We start from the raw sequence: 19907 nt of genomic DNA, 5'->3' as shown, positions 1-19907 counted from the left end.
CGTGAGGCGGGAAGCGCCCGCGTCCTCGTAAGGGGTTCATCTCGGAGGTAGCGCGAAGGGCCTTCGCACGTCGTGTGTGGACACCGACGATTACACTTAGCAGAGGCTGGAGTACCTGGAGATTCCCAGCCTTGTTTATAAGTCGTATTTTAAAATCCGAGTCTGAAGTCCAAGTAACTCTCTTCCCTCCCGTCCCCAATCCGTGGGTTTGGGTTTTGTTTCGTTTTTTATTGCCAAACCAACCTTCAGCGTTCACTTTGTGTGCTGCTTTCCGTCCTTCAAGGTTTTTTTTTCCTGTCGGCACGTTTAGTTCACAGCATAATGACAGCCCACCTGGAACCTGTGCACGGCTTACAGTTTCCAGTCAAGCTGTGCTCTAACTCAAGTGATGCAAACACTGTTACAAAGAGGGTTTACTGCAGAGAAATGGTGGTATTTTTTAAGTCTTTTGCTGTAACTGAAAGAGTCAGGATCTTCAAAGGAATTTATGTCAGGATTTTGTCAGGCAGTGTCTTGGTCATCATAAACTTTGTCTTTTCAGTTTCTGGAAAAGCCCTTTACTGAATAGTGGATTTCCTAAGGAAAAGCCATAAAACAGGCCAAGGATTCAAATACCATATGAAGAATTCAAATTGCAGAGACCGAAAACGCTTACTGATGAGGTGTAAATGTTCTAGGTTTGCACAAATTCCTATATGAAAATATGTTGAAAATGCACTTTAATTCATAAACTGTTGGCTCAGCTTACTGAGAGGAATTAGATATCCAATATGTTCTAGACCAAAGAACACCATGATACTGCATTCTTCCAGTGCAGGATGCTGCCTCCAGTAAAAAACTGATTTTCCTCAGCTCCTGTGTCAGCTGGAACTAAGAGTACAGAGGCCAGATCAGAAATACACAGCTGAATACGTACTACAAATTGGGAAGAATTTTTGACTTTTGGGAAGGAAGAGTCCAGCAGATACGCTAGAACTGCTGTAGAAATCTCTGAAATCCATAGGTGTTGGAAATAATACAACTCGATCTAATCAGTAGTTGGAAGAGACTCTGGAAATCACTCAGCTGTGCCCCAGATTTGGTTTCTGCATCTGGTGGAGGTTAGCTCTTAAAGCAGTTGGAGTCTGCAAGGAAGTGGGTGGGTGCTGTCAACCTTGCTATATGCCAAACCTGATCAGCCTGAGAGTGTTATATGCTTGAAATTTTGAGTTGTCTTCCTGCAAAGAAAAGATGGGAGTTCTGGCTGCACTCAGAAGCAAGGAGAGGCCGGAGGTAAGAGCTGAAAAGCTGGGAGGCCTCGCCATCAGCCAAGTACGTATGGGGCCTTAGCAGAGAACGGACTGGAAAATCACCTTCTGAGGTCTTCACTGAGTGCCAGAAACAGTCAGGAGATAAGGGCCTGAATACATTTGCCCATAAGAACAGCAGTTGTTCTGCAGAAGTTTCCAGAGGCAGATGTGTGAATGAACATCATTTTCATTTGGGGCTGACCTGAGTGGTCTGAGGCGGAGCACACATTGTTGAACTGATTACAGAATAAGTGACTGAGATACAAAGGTCACAACAGTTTTGTTGCAGGGAATTTGACTTATTGCCAATTAACAAACTTTTAATTACTGGTTCTACTATTGAAAAATAAAGAAGACAAAAGATCAGTTAGGGAAAACATCCCAATTTCCCTCTGAACACCCCTCCACTCTGTTTCCTGGCCTCAGTTCCTTGGGTGAGATGATAGGGAGCACAAGATTGTGTGTTGTGATTGCCATTCTTCTGCTTCTCCATGTTTCTGTTTCCATTCCTCTGGCATGGGCTTGTCCACCATCTGCAGACCCTTTGGAATTGTACTTGCCCTGTGAATTCTTTTGTGCATCTGCTCCCATGTAAGTGTCTGTCTGCTCCATTCCTCCTCAAGTAAATTCTCTTGTGCCTCCTTTTTCTCTAGCATCCTCCTGCCTTCATGTTTCTCCTTCCCTGGCACCTCTTTCCTATGCTCTGGTGTCTCTTGCCTCTGATTTTTTGGTTTCTCACTTACAAAATTGACTAAATTTTCTTTTTTTTTCTTTTACATTCAAGGCTAGGGTTGAAGTATATGTATACCTTACATTACAAAACATGCTACAGATCATATGTTGACTGAGAATAGTGTATACGATACAAGGTAAAACACAAGTTATTTTAGAATGCAATGTGATATGAACTCATGATGAAGAAGATTGAAATTCTTCATATGAATATTTTAATGTTTTGTATGAAGTGTTTAATGGAACATGTAACTTCAGCTCAAAGGGTATTTTTCACACAGAACTGAAATAGCTCCAGGCACGCAAATCTCTGTATAAGTAGTTTAATTTTATATTGTATTGTATTAAATTTCGAAACCAAAGAAAGGCAATAAAATAGATAAGTTAATAAATTTCATAACGTATTTCTGATAATCATTAACTGTGGTTTGAAGTCTTCCGTTTTATTCTCTCCGCCCACACTTAAGCAATCAGTGTCCTCTGAGAACTGGTGTTTTTTGTGTTATGTGCTGAAAGTTTTTTTTCTTAGAATTTAGAAAAAAAGGTAGAACCAAAAAGGTGTGAAGGCAGTCTCTTCAACCACGTCACCTCTTCATGTATCACTCCAAAGAGTGGTGGCTTTCACCAAGGGTGACTGGCGTGTTGCAGCACACTAGCTACCACTTGAGTTACCACAGCTAGGCAGTGTCATCTCCAGTTTTTCTTGCAACTGAAATAGGATTTTGCTTTTTTTTTTTTGAGAGTTGGCTTTGACTTGTTGGCCTAAGTTCCTTGCCTTCATTACTGCTTTTATTGCCTCTTAAATCTCACTGCTGGGAAACGTCCTGAAGTGAAATCATGCTGCTTTCTAGCAGTGGAGACCTCTTTGCAGAATTAACACATATCTCTTCTGAGTTGTTTGCTGGTGGCCTGGTAGAAAGTGTGGTTATCTTGTGATGGAGAGCAGAGAAGCCTTCAGTTACAGCTGAAGTTGTAGCTGTGTCTCAGTTCCACTCTTGTTACTGTTTAGCATGCTTAGATTATAGAGCAATATTTTCAGAAATGACTACTGATTTAGAGAAGCTGAGCTCAACCTAATGTACTGCAGCAGCGTAGAGCTCGGAAGGACAAGTGTTTTTAAGGCCAGATGCATCTGTTGTTGTTCCTAGATAGCTTTGTGATACTGTGCTGTACTCGGGTTGTGCTTTTGCCCTGCATTCTGAAATAAGCCAAAGTCAAATAGTCTTTCCAAAGGGGCAGCGTTTCTTTGCTTAATTTAGATAGATACTTGAGTCCAGCTGTTTCCTACTAGTCTGTCTTCATCAAGGCAAATGAAGTGAGAAAAAGTGTCTGTAAAATGAATTTTGCGAGCCTGACTATTGAGAAGCTTAAGATTTCTTGAGCTAAGGCATAGCTTTTATTCTCAGAATTCAACTTATAATGAACCTATTGTCTTTGTTTCTCTTTCTATAGAGCTTGCTGTTATTTGTGCTACAGCTCCTCACTTAGCCACTGACACCAATAGTATTTGGAAAGAAGAGCACAGCTTGCTACCTGGAGCTGTTATGAACAGCTGTTCTCACATAAAGAGAGATACTTTTCTGCACAGTTCACTACTGCAGCTGAGTCCAGTGTATGGATATTAGGAGAAAGTGTAATTTTCCCTTACAAATTAAGGTAAAGCCACCATTTGCCCTTACAAATTACAGTAAAATCTCCATGCCAAGTTACTATCTGAAAGCGCTTTTTAGTTGGCTTTTTGGCTGGCTCTGAAAGGGCTTTTTATCTGAAAGGGCTTTTTAGCTTTACTTAGAAGAGTAAGAATGAAGGCTTGGGAAAGTGTGCAAAACCACTGAACTCTGGCTTAGCTATACTCACATGTCACGTAATGATAACACTTCTGCAGTGTTTAGCACAACAACAATTAACCAAACACAAAAGTCTTATGAGAGGAGTTTCTGTAGCAGCGCATTGTAAAACCTACACAGATCAGTCGTAATCTGCTGAACTCCTGAGGAACAAACACGCAGAAGCAATTATATCAGCTGTTTGCATAGATACGTTAACCTTTCCACTTTGCCTTCTGCCTGTGCTTGTTCTGTAGTCCAGGTGCATTGTGTCTTTCCCATTTGCAGCTTGCTAAGGATACCAAGACATGTCAATGCATACCTCAAATAAAGAAAAACGATTTCTTTTTACCTCAGAATCTGTTGCTGAAGGACATTCTGGTAAGTAAATATGTGACTGAGTTTTTGCTTTTAACATTTGCGCTGAAGAATGCTATCTGATGAAGGTTCAGTCATGTCTCCCCCAGTGGAGAAAAGAAAGCACCAGTTAATTATTCTGAAAAGGCTTCAGATTAGTGTCTTTCTTTGTTCAGTGAGAATTTGTCTTACTTGTTTAGTATGCAGTATAATCTGACATACACAACTTAAAACTTTTGCTTGAGAGAAAAAAGCATGGAGAGGTATTCTACAGGTAAACTTGAAGCTGCCATGTGTACTGGGATTACAATTCAGTTTTGAATGTAATGAAAAAAGTATTTGTTTGAAAGTTTGAAATGTAATGAAAAAAGTATTTATTATAGGTGATCAGTGAACTCTGGATCTCCAAAATGTTTCATCAGAGCCGCATTCCAGATACTGCCATTTTGCTGTGTTGCTCTCCCTAAGACAAGTTTACATATTCTGTGCTTTGCTGTACTTTACATGCCTGGATTTTGCAGGCATGAGACCACAAGACAATGCTTCAGCTCTAATTGCTGTTCATTAAGTTCAGCTGTTTTTCGTACACCTTTGTTTACAGAAATACGTAGCTAGAAGCCATTTTAACCGATGGACTGGAGGAAATTTGGATCTTTAGCAGACATACTAGTGACTCAAATTTACAGTAAAGGCAAAACATTCAAATGGAGCTTTTTAATGTTAAGACTCAAAATAACATTACTTCTTACTTTTTCCATAGTAGAAGGAATGAAAAAACCTAATAGTGAGAAAATGAGGGTGTTGTCAAACTGCGAGAGTATAACGGAAGATTGGCAAGGAGGACTGCAGGTACACTCATGTGACTTGCAGCTGGAGTGTCAGAAAACACAAACATCAGACTGGATTACTGCTTGGCCTTATGTGTTCCATAAGCAGCACACCCGCACTTAGATAACAGAGGCCTCGGATAGATGCAGGGGCACCTCTTGCATCCCTGCCCCACTGTGGGATGGGACATGGCAAATCTGTCGTCCGAGTCCTGGGAACTCGGAGAGAGCAACAGGTTAAATGTAACAAAGCAGTAGGTTAAATACCACACACTTTCTAGCAAGGAGAGATCTCCGCAGGCCTGCGCTGCTGCTTGTTGTGCTGCTTGTGTGATCGCTGCCTGTGTGCCTCTGCCTGGGTGCTGCTACAAAGGTTCTCCAGTTTCTCTGGTAGCGAGAATAAATTTGCTCTTTGCATTTCAGTCACGGTTTATGGTTGTTCCAGCGTCTTAACCTGTTTTGACCCTCACACACACACGGAAGGTTTGCAGCTGAATTTTTCTTGTGTATCTGTATTCTCAGGATTCTTAATCATTAGGTGGGAATGGCACAGTATGATCCAATCATATTAGTCTGTCTGCCTAGCCGCTAGTGAACAGTACAAGAGCTGCAGGACCATTGCAGAAGGTAACATTAGATCTTGAACTCCCACAACCACTTACTTGTTTCAAAATACTACACTGTATGTTCTAATGGTGCAAAGAGCTGAAGGCTATAAAATTTACCAGTTGCTCCAGATTATGCCATTTCTACTTGAGCATTGGACCCTCAGGTCTGCAATAGTTTTGCAATCTTCAGGACTTGGTTTGCTTCAAGGTTGTTGGCAGCTAGCCAGATGACAACCTTTGGAACCTGGCATTGCTCATTTTATGCTTGATTGCTTTCTGGATCTGAAGTTAAGACCACGTGATGTTTCTGTCTTTCATCTTATGTCCTTGTGTCTTCAAACTGGGTCAGTTTTTATCAGTGAAGGTGCAATATAACTTAAGTAGCTGACTGAGAGCTGATTCTCTCAGTAAATACACAAGCAAGAAATTTCAGTAAGACAGTGTGTGAGATGGGGTTCAGTGCAGCAAAAATAAGGAGACAGATTTCACAGAATCACACAGAATCACAGAATGTGAGGGGCTGGAAGGGACCTCGAAAGATCATCTAATCCAACACCCCTGCCAAATGGAATCACCTAGAGTAGGTCACGCAGGGACTCATCCAGGCGAGTTTTGAATGTCTCCAGAGAAGGAAACTCTGCAACCATCACAGCTATCAAGTTGGCTTTTATTTGTTGTTGTTGTTTTCCTTTTTTTCAAGCCTCTAAATTGTCGGACTTACTTCTCAACTGCTTATGAAAAGCACAGTTAATAGTTTAGCTTCAGTTTGATTGGGGAAAACACTGGCAACAAAACAGAAAGGTATGGAAATTGCTGATTCAGATTGTGAAAATTATGCCAGTGAAGAAGAGAGCTATGCACCTCCATAAGCAAAACTCATGCTGAGTTTGAAATCACTGTAGCCTGTGTGATTAAAAGAGGTGCGTACATTTTAGCATTTGTGCTTTGCTTGTAGCCTGGTTTCAGTTCTTATTTGAGTGAGGTAGTATTGATAGCACAATGGCTTGTCCATTCAAAGTTACAGCATCTTTCACATTTCCTTGCTTTTAGATTGTACTGAAAGGTATTACTCTACAGATCTGATACTAAAAATCAGTTTGCACTTAAACTTTGCATTGAATTACAGACTTTTCAAGTGCAGAATAACTCTACTCTTACTTTACAATTTAATTTTGATGTTTGTTTGTTTCCAGACTAGATCTTCTTCAAAAGTAAATAAGTAGTTTAAAGTGGGCATTCAGTTATGTTTCTTCATTAATTTCCTCTTTGGAAAGAGACTGTACACATATGTAATGGTATTTGCTCCTACAAGAGAGTTATTTTAGCCTAGCAATTTTATAGGTAATTATATAGGCTGTTACAAACAATATAGGTGTCTGGCTCATTGATACAGACAGTGCTGTATATTTGGCTGTATAGTTGTGTGGCTGAACATGTTTTTGATACCTTCTTTTGTAATGATGGTGGATGAAGATTGATTCACATTCCTTATGTTTGTTCTGCAGATAGGCAATCCTTCAAACCTGTATTTTTGAAGAAATAATACAGATTTCTTTTATCTGGTTCAGTTTCACTGATGGGGAAAAGAATATCAATTTGTGCCCTAAATTGTTCATTAACTTTTAATAAACCAAATATGTTTTCCCACTTGTGTCTTACACAGACAATAAGTCATAGGTGCTAAACACAGAATAGATAAAAACTTTTCTCTCCAGTGCTTTTGTCCTGAAAAAAACCCCAAACTCAGAAATATAACTATGGAAACTTGTGAGTGGCAGTGCTTGACCCTGAGAGAATTTTTGCAGATGCTTTTCTAAATTCAGATGAGCCAGACAGAATCACAGAGTGGTTTGGGTTGGAACAAGAATGCTGCCAGACTACGCAGGGATGAAACAAGGAAAGCCAAGACCTCCTTGGAATTAAACCTGGCAAAGGGTCTCAAGGTCAACAGGAAGGGTTTCTTCAAGTACATTGGAGGCAAAAAAGAAAACTAGAAAAAATGTGGGGCCGCAGTTGAATGAGGCAGAGGATGCAGAGAAGACAGAGTTACTGAATGCCACCTTTGCTTCAGTCTTTACTGCTCAGGCCAGCCTTCAGGGGTCCCAGACTTTGGAGGCAACAGAGAAAATCTGGAGGAAGGAAGTTTTTTCCCTTGGTTGAGGAGGATCAAATCAGAGATCGGTTATGTACACTGGATATCCACAAGTCCATGAATCCCGATAGGATGCAGCCAGAAGTGCTTGAAAATTGGCTGAAAGATAGATCTCAGAGGATTGTGATTAGAGGCACAGAGTCCAGCTGGAGACCTGTAACCATTGGAGTCCCCCAGGAATCAGTACTGGGTCGAGTCCTGTTCAATCAGTGACCTGGATGAAAGGATAGGTCGTCCCCTCACCAACCTGTCTGAGGATACAAAACTGGGAGGAGCGGCTGACACACCACCAGAAGGGTACACTGCCATCCAGCATGACCTGGGCAGGCTAGAGAGTCGGGCAAAGAATAACCTTATGAAATTCAACACGGGCAAGTGCAGGGTACTGCACCTAGGGAGGAATAACCCCATATGTATGAGTACAGGTTGGGGGGCTGAGCTTCTGGAAAGCAGCTCTGTGGAAAAAGACCTGGGAGGCCTGGTGGACAACAGGATGACCAAGAGCCAGCAGTGTGCCCTTGAGGCCATGAAGGCCAATGGCATCCTGGGGTGCATCAAGAGGAGTGTGGCCAGCAAGTCAAGGAAAGTCATCCTTCCCCTTTAGATGGCCCTGATGAGGCCACATCTGGAGTACTGTGTCCAGTTCTAGGCTCCCCGGGTCAAGAGGGACAGGGAATTGCTGAAGAAGGTACTGGAAAGGAGCCTCAAAGATGAATAGAGGACTAAAACATCTCTCTTATGAAGAAAGGCTGAGGGACGTGGGACTTTTTAGTCTGGAGAAGACTGAGAAGGAGCTTTATTAATGTGTGAGTGTCAGGAGGATGGGGCCAACCTTCTTCCAGTGGCACCCAGTGACAGGACAAGAGTTAACTGGCACACACCTGAACCTATAAAGTTCTGTCTAAACGTGAGGAAGAACTTCTTTACTTTGTGCATGGCAGAACACTGGAACAGGCTGCCCAGAGACGTGCTGGAGTCTTCATCTCTGGATATATTCAGAATCTGCCTGGATGCCACCCTGTGAAACCTGGTTTAGATGAACCTGCTCTGGCAGGGGTGTTGGACTAGATGATCTCCAGAGGTCCCTTCCAACCGCTATCATTCTGTGATTCTGTGGACTTTGATGATTATCTAGTTCGAACTCCTGCCACGGGCAGGGACACCTCCCACTAGGTCAGCATGCTGAAAGCCCTGTGCAGCCTGGCCTTGAACACGTCCAGGGAGGGGACATCCACAATGTCTCTGGGAAACCTGTTCCAGTGTCTCACCAACCTCACAGTAAAGAATTTCCTCCTAATATCTAATCTAAATCTCCCCTCTTTTGGTTTGAAACCATTACCCCTTGCCCTATCGCTACACTTGCTGATAAACATTCCCTCCTCTTCTTTCCTGTAGACCCCCTTGAAGTATTGGAAGGCTGCTGTAAGGTCTCTCTGGAACCTTCTTTTCTCCAGGCTAGTTGTGGATCATTGCAGGAGTGGACTTCAATCTAATGTACCTGTTTGTATGGAGAACAATGCCTCTTGTCGTCCAAAAAAGTTGACACACAAGATCTCAAAGGTCCTCACTCTACATGCTCAAGGGATAAACACTGCCTTAAGTGCAGAAGTCTGGTTGTTATAAGATGTACCTCAAAATACGTAATTCATACCGAAAATATAATCCAAAGTTTAAAATAAAGTGTGGAAGAGTGCAAAACCCCTACAGAAATGTCTTTGTTTACATACTTCTTCCAAAATTACTACTTGTATCTTCTATTCTCTGGAAACTAATATTTCAGGACGTCTTTGTGGGATTTTTCATTGTCCCCTCACCTGGGAGGCTGCTGGCCTGTGCAGATGATAATAAAATGTTGATTAGGATTGATTTGAGGAGACAAATGAAAAGAGGATGAGACATACCTTTCTGAATATAAGCTGCTAAACTTGCCTCTTAGCAGATGATATGTGAACAGAAGCCTCTTGCCCACTGGAAATGAAAATTCTGTTAAAAAATCACTTCTTTTTTTAATCACAAAAGGAAATGTCTGTTTTATGTTTATCTTCTAGATAAGATGTGTGATCAAATAAGTGATGCTGTTCTAGATGCTCATCTCAGTATTGATCCAGATGCCAAGGTTGCCTGTGGTAAGTACAATACAGATAGAAAAACAGATTAATGGAGTACAAGTAAGCCATATTGATCTAACATCCCGTGATCCAAAATTCTTGCAATAGCTGACTGGCAGTCAACACTACCGCAGTCAGTCAAGAGGAAAACTGTGGGACACTGACTCAGAGAAGAAGGGAAGGCAGAAAAAAAAGCTTGAGAAAATGAATAGAAAAAAGGAAATATATAGTAGTCCAGTACAAATTAAAAATGATGAAATGTAAGAAATAAATCAGGATAAACTAGTGGTTTCAGGAAAAACTATGGCTGACAATTGCTCAGATAGCAAGAGTGAAAACTAATTGCTTGACTCCCTCTCTGAAATGCTTATATACCAGTGCACAGAGTATGAGGAATAAGCAGGAGGAGTTGGAGATCTGCATTATGTTGCATGGCTGTGATATAATTGCAATCATTGGAACATGGTGGGACATCTCCCATAACTGGAATGTTGTCATGGATGGCTAGGTACTATTTAGGAATGACAGATAAGCAAGGTGAGACGTTGCTTGGTGTTGCTTTTTATGTGTGAGAGCAACTGGAGTGCATTGAGTTCTGTTCATGGGGGAAGGTAGAACAGGTGAAAAGCTTGTAGGTAAGCGTTAAGAGACATGCAAAGGGGAGGTGAAAGTGTTATGAGTGTCTACTATAGACCACCAAACCAAGAAGATGTTGATGAGGCCTTCTACAGTCAACTGGAAGTAGCCTCTAGAACACACTCCTTGGTACTCATGGGTGTCTTCAGTTACCCTGATATTTGTTGGAAAGCCCACACAGCTAGGCATATTCAGTCCAAAAGGCTCTTGCAGTGCATCGATGATAACTTCTTGATGCAGGTAGTGGAGGAACCAATGAGGAGAAGTGTGCTACTGGACGTTGTATTAACGAATAAAGAGGTGCTGTTTGGAGACATTAAGTTTGGGAACAGCCTTGGCAACAGTGATCATGACATGGTAGAGTTTAGTATTTTACAAGGAAGAAGCAGGGCAATAAGTAGCATTGCAACCCTGGACTTCCACAGGGCTTTGTACTCTTCCAAGATCTGCTTGCAGGAATCCTGTGAGCTAAGACTCTGGAGGGTAAGGGAGCCCAAGAAAGTTGCTCAGTTTTTAAAAACCACTTCCTCCAAGCCCCAAACAGAGAGCCAATGCCATTCCAGCCTTCAGAAAGGGCAAGGAGGAGGATCTAGAAAACTACAGACCCTGGAAAAATGATGGAGCATCTCATTCTGGAGGTCATCTTTAAGCACATGGAAGAGAAGAAGGTTATCAGGAGTAGTCAGCATGGATTTACCAAGGGGAAATCACGCTTGACTAATCTGATAGCATTCTGTGATGTTGGGACTGAATGGGTAGATGCATTTTGACACAGTCTCCCATAGCATCCTCATAAGCAAGCTCAGGAAGTGTGGGATAGAAGAACAAACAGTGAGATGGACTAAGAACTGGCTACACAACAGAGCCCAAAAGTGGTGGTCAATGGTGCCGAGCCCCACTGGAGACCTGTAACTAGTGGAGTGCCCCAGGGATCAGTGCTGAGTCCAGTCATGTTCAACATCTTTATCAGCGACCTTGGTGACAGGACAGAGTGTCTTCTCAGCAAGTTTGCTGATGATACAAAACTGGGAGGCTTGTTTGATACAACTAAAGGCTGTGTGGCCATTCAAAAAGATTTGGATGGGCTGGAGAGCTGGGCAAAGAGGAACCTAATGAGGTTCAACAAGAATAAGTGTGGAGTCCTACCTCTGGGAAGGAGTACAGGTTAGGAGGGATCTGCTAGAGAGCAGCTTTGTGGAGAAGGACCTTGGAGTTCTGGTGGTTAACAGGTTGTCCATGGGACAGCAATGTGTCCTTGCGGCCAAGACGGTCAATGGGATCCTGGGGTGCATTAAGAAGAGTGTGTCCAGCAGATGGAGGGAGGTTCTCCTCCTCTACTCTGCCCTAGTGAGACCTCACCTAGAGTATTGCATTCGGTTCTTGGCTCAACAGTTCAAGAGGGACAGGGATTTACTTGAGAGAGTCCATTGGAGGGCTACAAGGATGATTAAGGAACTGGAATGCCTGCCCTGTGAGGAAAGGATGAGTCTACCCTTAGTAAGTTTGCAGATGACACCAAGCTAGGGGAGGGTGTCAATCTGTCAGAGGGTAAGAAGGCACTGCAGAGGGACCTGGACAGGCTGGGTTGATGGGCCGAAGCCAACAGTATGAAGTTCAACAAAATCAAGTGCAGGGTCCTACACTTTGGCCATGATAACCGCCTGCAGCTGGAGTGGCTGGAGAGCAGCCTGGTGGAGAGGGACCTGGGAGTCCTGGTTGGCAACTGGTTGAACATGAGCCAGCAGTGTGCCCAGGTGGTCCAGAAGGCCAATGGCATCCTGGCTTGTATGAGGAACAATGTGGCCAGCAGGAGCAGGGATGTAATTCTGCCCCTGTGCTCAGCGCTGGTGAGGCCTCACCTCGAGCCCGGTGTGCAGGTCTGGGCCCCTCACTGCAAGGAAGATCTTGAGGTGCTGGAGCGGGTCCAGAGGAGAGCAACGAGGCTGGTGAAGGGTCTGGAGGGAAAGTCCTATGAGGAGAGGCTGAGGGAGCTGGAGGTGTTTAGCCTGGAGAAGACGAGACTCAGGGGGACCTTATCGCTGTAGAGGACAACTGCCTGAATGTAAGTTGTAGTCAGGTGGTGGTTGGGCTCTTCTCCTGGGCAAGTAGTGACAGGATGAGAGGGCACGGCCTGAAACCACATCAGGGAAGCCCTTCCTCATGAAGAGGATGATCAGACATTGGGATGCACTGCCCAGGGAATTGGCGGAGTCACCATCCCTGGAGATGTCTAAGGAGAGGATGGATGTGGCACTTAGTGCCGTGGTCTAGCCAATGTGGTGGTGTTGGGTCATAGGCTGGACTTCATCATCTCAGAGGGCTTTTCCAGCCTCAATGATTCTGTAATTCTCTGACCTGAGGCTTTTTAATCTGGAGAAGTGAAGACTGAGAGGGGATTTAATTAATGTATATAAATACATGAGGGCTGGGCATCAAGAAGGAAGGGACAACCTCTTGTGCCCTATGATAGGACAAGGAGCAATGGATTGAAGCTAGACCACAGGAAGTTCCACCTCAACATGAGGAAGAACTTCTTTACTGTAAGGGTTACAAAGCACTCGAACAGGCTCCCCAGAGAGATTATGGAGTGTCCTTCTCTGGAGACTTTCAAGACCCATCTGGATGTGTTTCTGTGTGACCTGCCCTAGATTCTGTGGTCCTCCTCTGGCAGGGGAGTTGGACTTGATGATCTCCAGAGATCCCTTCCAACCTCTAATATTCTGTGAGTCTGTGACAGGGGTAATGATAATGAGCAATATAAGAAAATTAGGGAACATGAGAACTGAGGAAAGATAAATATCAAAATTAATTTCTTCATAGACTGAGTAAAAGGTATAAATAAAAGTCAAAATCCAGAAGTGCTAAACAAATATTTACTGTGCCTTGAGGAGCAGGATGATACCTTTGGTTCAACCTGGCTGTTTAACCAAGTAAAAATACTTGTACCCAGTCTGTTCAACCAAGTAATCGGACAAGAGGAAATGGCCTCAAGTTGCACCAAGGGAAGATTAGGCTGGATATCCAGAAGAATTTCTTTACTTGAAGGGTTATCAGGCATTGGAAGGGGTTGCCCAGGGAAGTGGTGGGGTCCCAATCTCTGGAGGCATTTAAGAGTTGGGTCCTTAGGGATATGGTTTAACCAAGGATATGTCAGTGTTATGTTAATGATTGTAATCAAGATCCTAAAAGTCTGTTCCAGTTTGGGCAATTCTGTGATTCTGTAATTCTGTTCAGAGGAAAATAAGTGCACAGCTAATTTGAATGTGAGTCTGATCAAAGTGGCTTGCTTTTTGCTTGGGATTTTCTGTTAGGACTACCTTGTATTTTACATGGACATTTTCTCTAGCAACATCAGCTTTTCTAGAGGCTAAGAACATATCAGATTGTAATGAGCTGAGTTGCCAAGTGAGAAAGGATGCAAAAAGGGAGTGTGTCTAAAGAGCTCTCTGGCTCTCTGAATACGATAAATTTTTCCTTAGAACAAGCCATTAAGGCCATAGTTACAGCACAGAGAATGAGCTGCATCCCACAAATACAGTGATCTGATATGAGGCTTCATTTGAAAAATCTCGTGTGATGCTTGATATGTAGATGTAAGCAGTGAGGAGACATGGCAGGGAATGGTTTAGGATATATGTTAGACTTTGTGAAGCATCTATTTCAGTATTGCAGGCAGTTACACTTCCAAAACTGCTGAAAAGCTGGAGATGGTAACAAAAATGACAGAGACTGAAAAAAGCATCATAAGAGATGGGAGAAGCATGATCAGTTTGTCTTATACATAAAGAAGACTGAGATCTGACATGATTACATAGGTGAATCCCTGATTTCTGTAGTCTGTGTGGATAAAAACATATAAAAACTGCTAACTGGAGTCATAAAACAGGAAGAGCACTGCTGGTCAGTAGAGTGGGAGCACAGACTGAGTATGAAAATAATGGTACCAGGATATCCTGTAGCATAGATGTATCATGACATGGGATTGGTGTGTTGTACATATTTAGGGCTACTGTATCCAAAGTGTAATTCAGAGATACCATGCCAGCTAGGATGTTGTTTAAGAGTTCGATATAAACTAATTCCTCTTTCAGACAAGCTTGTTCTAAATTCTCAACTACTTGTCTGAATTATCTAAGCTAATGACAGTTAAAGATAGCTTTATTTTCTTTACGTGATGCTGCAGTCCATAGTTATGCAATTTTATAGCATATTGCTGCCTGTAATATTTAATCTTGAAATCAAATAAAATTATTAAAATGAGATGGTGACTGGATGATAAAAGTGACAGCTGAAATTCAGTGTAGACTAATGCAAGGGGGAAGGGAGCAATCTTGTCCCCATGTATCGAACATAAGGTTTGCAGTTCACTGTAAGCATTTGGAAGAAAGATTTTAGGGTTGTAATAGACATCTGTTTCTATGAAAAGAGTTAATACTCAGTAGAAATAAAAACCCAAGCTGAATGTTAGGGCTTGCTGGGAAAAGAATGAAGAGTGGAACTGAGAACATCATTAAGTCACGTAAATCCATGGTTGCCTGTCTTGAATACTGAGTGAAATCTGTTTCTCTTTTCTCATCTGAAAAAAAGGCTATAGTAAGATTGTATGGCAGTAGTGATGAATACAATCGTGGCCAGTGTGATGGTGTTGAGTCATAGGCTAAACTTGATGATCTCAGAGGTCTTTTTCAGCCTCAATGATTCCGTGATTCTGTGGCCATACAGTGTCTTTCAGTGAATAGCCTAGGCCCTTCCCAGTCTGGAGAAAGAGAAGTTTGGATGAGATACAAAGTAGAACCGTGCAGTTGTAGTTGTATTGACATGGTGAATTTTTTGTGATCGTTTGCCGTGTGTTTTAACATGAAACAGAAAAGGTTGGAGGCCAAGTGAACACTTGAAACAAACAAGGAAGTAAGATATGAAAAGAATCTTCATAAAATCTGTAATGAAGGAGTGTATCTTCTTGCTCCAGGATCCTGGAGATGTTAAAAGTTTTCATGATTGTCAACGGCAACTGGGTAAATTACTGTAACAAAAATCTATCACAGACTAGCAATGCCATCTGTGAAAAAATTATGTCCCTTTAGCTTCAGGAAGACCTTGAGCTGAAATTTTTGGAGATCGTGGATGTATTTGAACAAATAGCTCTATATACTCGATCTGTTCTTACAGTTGTTTCCTGCTGACCACTATGGTGACAGGATAATTGGGGAAGATGGACACTCCCTCCCCTATACCTTCTGCAGGCATTTTAATGTTCATATCAGCTGAAGAGTGGTTGCACACAGACCTGTATGTATGCTAAGGCTTTACAGGGTTTCCCCTATGACCAATCCTTTGTTCATAAAACCATCTTCAGGATCTCCCTGCATAACTGTAAAATAGTAGCAGTAAAATTCTGATGTCTCATCTATTTTCCGCAGAATGTGTAGCAAAAACTGGAATGATTTTGCTTTGTGGAGAGATCACATCCCAAGCTATCGTAGATTACCAACAAATTGTAAGGGAGACCCTTAAGAGGATAGGGTATGATGACTCTTCCAAAGGTGAGTAAGATACTTCGTGTGTTCATTCTTGGGTCTGTTCTGCATGTGTCCAAACTCATGGGTTTATGATCTTCTGAAAAATAGAATGAAATGTATATCCAGGACTAGGAGAAAACTGAACACATGTTGATACACGTTTTTCAGTGCGAGCTACTGAATGCACTGTTTTAAGATGGCATAATTGTAAAAGATTTTTTCTTGAAAGTCAGATAGCCCTTGCTTCGCTGATGCAAAAGAACTAGTGTTTGCACGAGTGACAGGACATGGTTACATCTACAGGTTTGTACAGTGAACACTTTAACACCAATGTTCCTTGTCCTTGGAGTGCATAAGTCTAGGATGCTTGAAGTCCACACTCAAGGGAATTCCTTATGTATTCTTAATGCATTTCCCAAAGTAGCTTCCTTTCAGCAGTACTACTCCTTACATGACTATTCTACTTCAGTTATCCCTCTTCATGCATGATACAGCTTTTCTCTTGGACATGGTTTAGCGGTGGACCTGGTGTTGCTACGTTAATTGTTGGACTCAGCGGTCTTAAAGGTCTTTCTCAACCTAAGCAATTCAACAATTCTATGATTCTGTAATTCTATTGAACTCTAGAACCTACTACAAGAAAAACTGAAAACCAGTTTCTGGCAACGTTTTCCACACTCCTCTCCCAGCTTTAACACCTAAATGGTTTCAACACAAATCATCATGGGCTATGTAATAAGCTTTGGTGGGGCAACTTGTAGGATTACATTTATGCTCTCGGTTTCAAGAGCTTAAGTTTGAACTAATACCACTAACTTGCCCACATCCTGACACTGTTATATAAATGTGCTGGCTGCGTCTATTAGCAATATAAAACATAGTATAGAAAGCTTACATGCTTAGAGTTTTAAAAGTTTTAGCCAAGATAACTTGTTAATCCCTAAGAGCTTTTCTAGCAATTTGAGAACTCTCAAGAATGTATGATCTAGCTTTACAAAACTCCCTTCACTAGGACTGGACTATAAGACTTGTACCGTTCTGGTGGCCTTAGAACAACAGTGTAAAGAGATCAAGCAAGCTGTTTCCCATGGCAAGAGTGACGATGACATTGGAGCAGGGGATCAGGTAATGGGACTTAATTCCAGGCACTTACTCAGATTTTTCTTTTACATAAGCAGTTAGAATTGTGTTGGACCAGAGCTTTTCCTTTAAAGCTATTGTGCAAATTGCAAGAATTATCAGCATTTTCTTTGTGCACTTTCTTAATCACCCAGAAGTGCAAAAAAGTGACATGTTCTTCACTAGCTTGGGTGAAGGTTGCTTTTCCCATACCCAGGGGCTTTATTGGATAAGACTACAATTAAGCTTTTTATCAGTTGATGTCAGCTTCTGTTTTTCAAGTCTTTTGGGTTGACTTTTAGGCATCAAATGCTGTGTTATTTTAGTTGTCACGTGTGGGGAGAAGACTGACCAGTCTTTGTGAGCTTTATGTCTCTTAAGCCTTGAGGCAGGTTCTTATGGATGCTTAAGGCAGAGTAATTTTTGGGAACCGGACCTGGCTATGGGCCTGATTCTTGTGTGTGCAGATATATATATGTTATTTCAAGCTGGTTATATGTAAAAGTGTATTCACTCTGAATGTTACTGCTGTCTCTTTCTAGGCTTGGGTGGTTTTAAAGTACTATGTGGCAAAGAGAGACGCAGAAATAGGAAGAGAACATAGAAGTGTCTTATTTCCCCTTTTTTCAATGCAGTTCCCTGTTTTTTTACTGCAGGGTCTGATGTTTGGCTATGCCACTGATGAAACTGAGGAATGTATGCCCTTAACACTCTTACTGGCACACAAACTGACTGCAAGCATAAAGGCTCTGGAACGCAATGGCACATGGCCCTGGCTTAGACCAGATGGGAAAACACAGGTTTGTAGATGCATAAAACATGAGGGTGAGAAACAATAAGTTACCCTATTTGATGCTAAATCAGAACCCACGTTTGACAAAAGTGGTGCTGTCATTTTTGTGTTCCAGGGTGGTGTGAGTTGTATGAAGCACACATGGTTTGTTTAAATGTTCTATCAGTGTCTTAGCAGGTTTCTTCAAAACAACACTTGTATTTTGCTTCTTTTCCTCTGGTGATTAAGAAGTTTAACAAATTACTAACAATTGAATAGTTTTTATTCTGATTAAATATTTACATTACAGAAGCATGGTCTGGTGTAATACTATGGCACCCTAGTTAAAACAGAGCTTTTCTTGATTCAAATCACATGTATACTATACTTGGTCAGGGGTCAGAGCCACGAACAGCTGCATTGCAGAGCTGAGTGTGTGAGTCACTGAGCCTACTATAACCGTGAAGCACTTCGGCAGTCTCAAAGGTGGCATTTCCAAGACAGCAATGTGTTCTAGTTTTAATTTCTTTTGCTTAGTGGGGGTGAAGTGCATTGAGTTATACTGCAGCTGCTGCAGTGCAACATGGGTTGTGTCTCTACCTTTTGTCAGCAGTGCATAGAAAGTTAATACACTGATTTCTTTGTGATGTATCTGTCCAAGCATTTTTGAAGGGTGGGAAAGTAAAGAGAGCTTCATAGTCTGTAAGAAAACCTATACTAAGAATGGAGCAATGCCAGTGTATATTTACATGTACACAAAAGCTGTGCAATAAGTAGCAAAGGAAACAACATAACTTATTAGAGTCATTCATTTTTAGCAGGGTCCTCCAACAGCTATTTTGGTTTTACTGTGGTAGTTCACTCTTTCAGGTTATGTCAACATGCCAAAATTATGAATAATTTTAGCCTCTGCTGGTAAACTCTTAGGCTTGTGCAGCTTTCTTGTTGTTATGTTGCTTCTTTGTGGCAATATGTGTAGTATCCTTTAGTTGAGACTTTTGGTAGTGGTACTTCAGTACTTTACATTTTTTTTCCCACAGTGATTTTAAGTACTGGCAACAATCCATCGGTTTTCATCCCATTTCCCTTCCTCTGTTTACTTTTTGTTGCAGAAAATAACTATGAGGTTCATTTTTACTTTTCAAACTGGTGCTCTTGACCTTACTGTTCACTGTCCCTTCTTTTTTTTCATTCTAGGTCACAATGGAATACAAGGAGAATAATGGCGCAGTGGAACCCATACGAGTGCACACACTTGTGATTTCTGTACATCATGCCCCAGACATCCCTCTCCAGCAAATACAGAAGGAGTTATTGGAAAGAGTTGTTAAAAAAGTCATTCCAGAGAAGTATCTTGATGAGGGCACGATTTATCACCTTCTTCCGAGTAAAAAGTTTATAGAAGGTGGTCCTAAGGTATGGTACTTTGAAAGAGGCCAGCATGTACAGACTTGGACGCTTCTTTCCCATGTGCTCCTAAATGTTGTCTTGAACAAAAGTGCAATGAACTGGTAGTATACCTTTGACCAAGAAAGTCCCTATGGTTTTGAGGAAGCTTCGGTCATTTCTACTGGAGTTTTCCTATTGGACAGCTGGCATCTAAACTGAATCTCTACCTGCTTGCACAGCCAAATGTACAGGTTCTTGAATCTTTGTCTATTTCCAGAAAGTGTTTTAAATGACCAAAAGCCAGCTCTAAAGTTATACTCTAAAATATCTGACTGGAAGTATCTCTGCACTTTCACAGCAAATCATCATCATGGCTAGGCTTCGCAAACAAAGATATCGTAGAATCATAGAATGGCCTAGGCTGGAAGGGACCTTAGAGATCATTTAATCCAACCTCCAGTCATGGGCAGAGACGCCTCTAAACTAGATCAGGCAACATATGGGGACTGAACAGGGATCGAACCCATGACCTTGGTGTTAAAAGCACCACACTCTAACTGACTGAGCTAACTG

At 41.9% G+C, this 19907-nt stretch overlaps 1 protein-coding gene across 1 annotated transcript; it reads left to right on the top strand.

The window, feature by feature from the left end:
- Positions 1–4155: 4155 nt before the first annotated feature.
- On the top strand, positions 4156–19361 carry LOC104276973 (the record flags this gene model as incomplete). Its single annotated transcript, XM_009873470.1, has 6 exons — positions 4156–4228; positions 9840–9917; positions 15956–16078; positions 17067–17179; positions 17830–17973; positions 19143–19361. Coding segments are annotated over exons 1-6 (750 nt in total), but the record flags the coding sequence as incomplete, so codon positions are not given.
- Between the last annotated feature and the right edge of the window lie 546 nt (positions 19362–19907).

This window comes from Apaloderma vittatum, unplaced genomic scaffold, assembly GCF_000703405.1.
Source record: "Apaloderma vittatum isolate BGI_N311 unplaced genomic scaffold, ASM70340v1 scaffold16837, whole genome shotgun sequence".
In the NCBI taxonomy this organism is placed as follows: Eukaryota; Metazoa; Chordata; class Aves; order Trogoniformes; family Trogonidae; genus Apaloderma; species Apaloderma vittatum.
The sequence above is the reverse complement of the archived record's forward strand: the minus strand, read 5'-3'. Positions and strand labels throughout refer to the sequence as shown.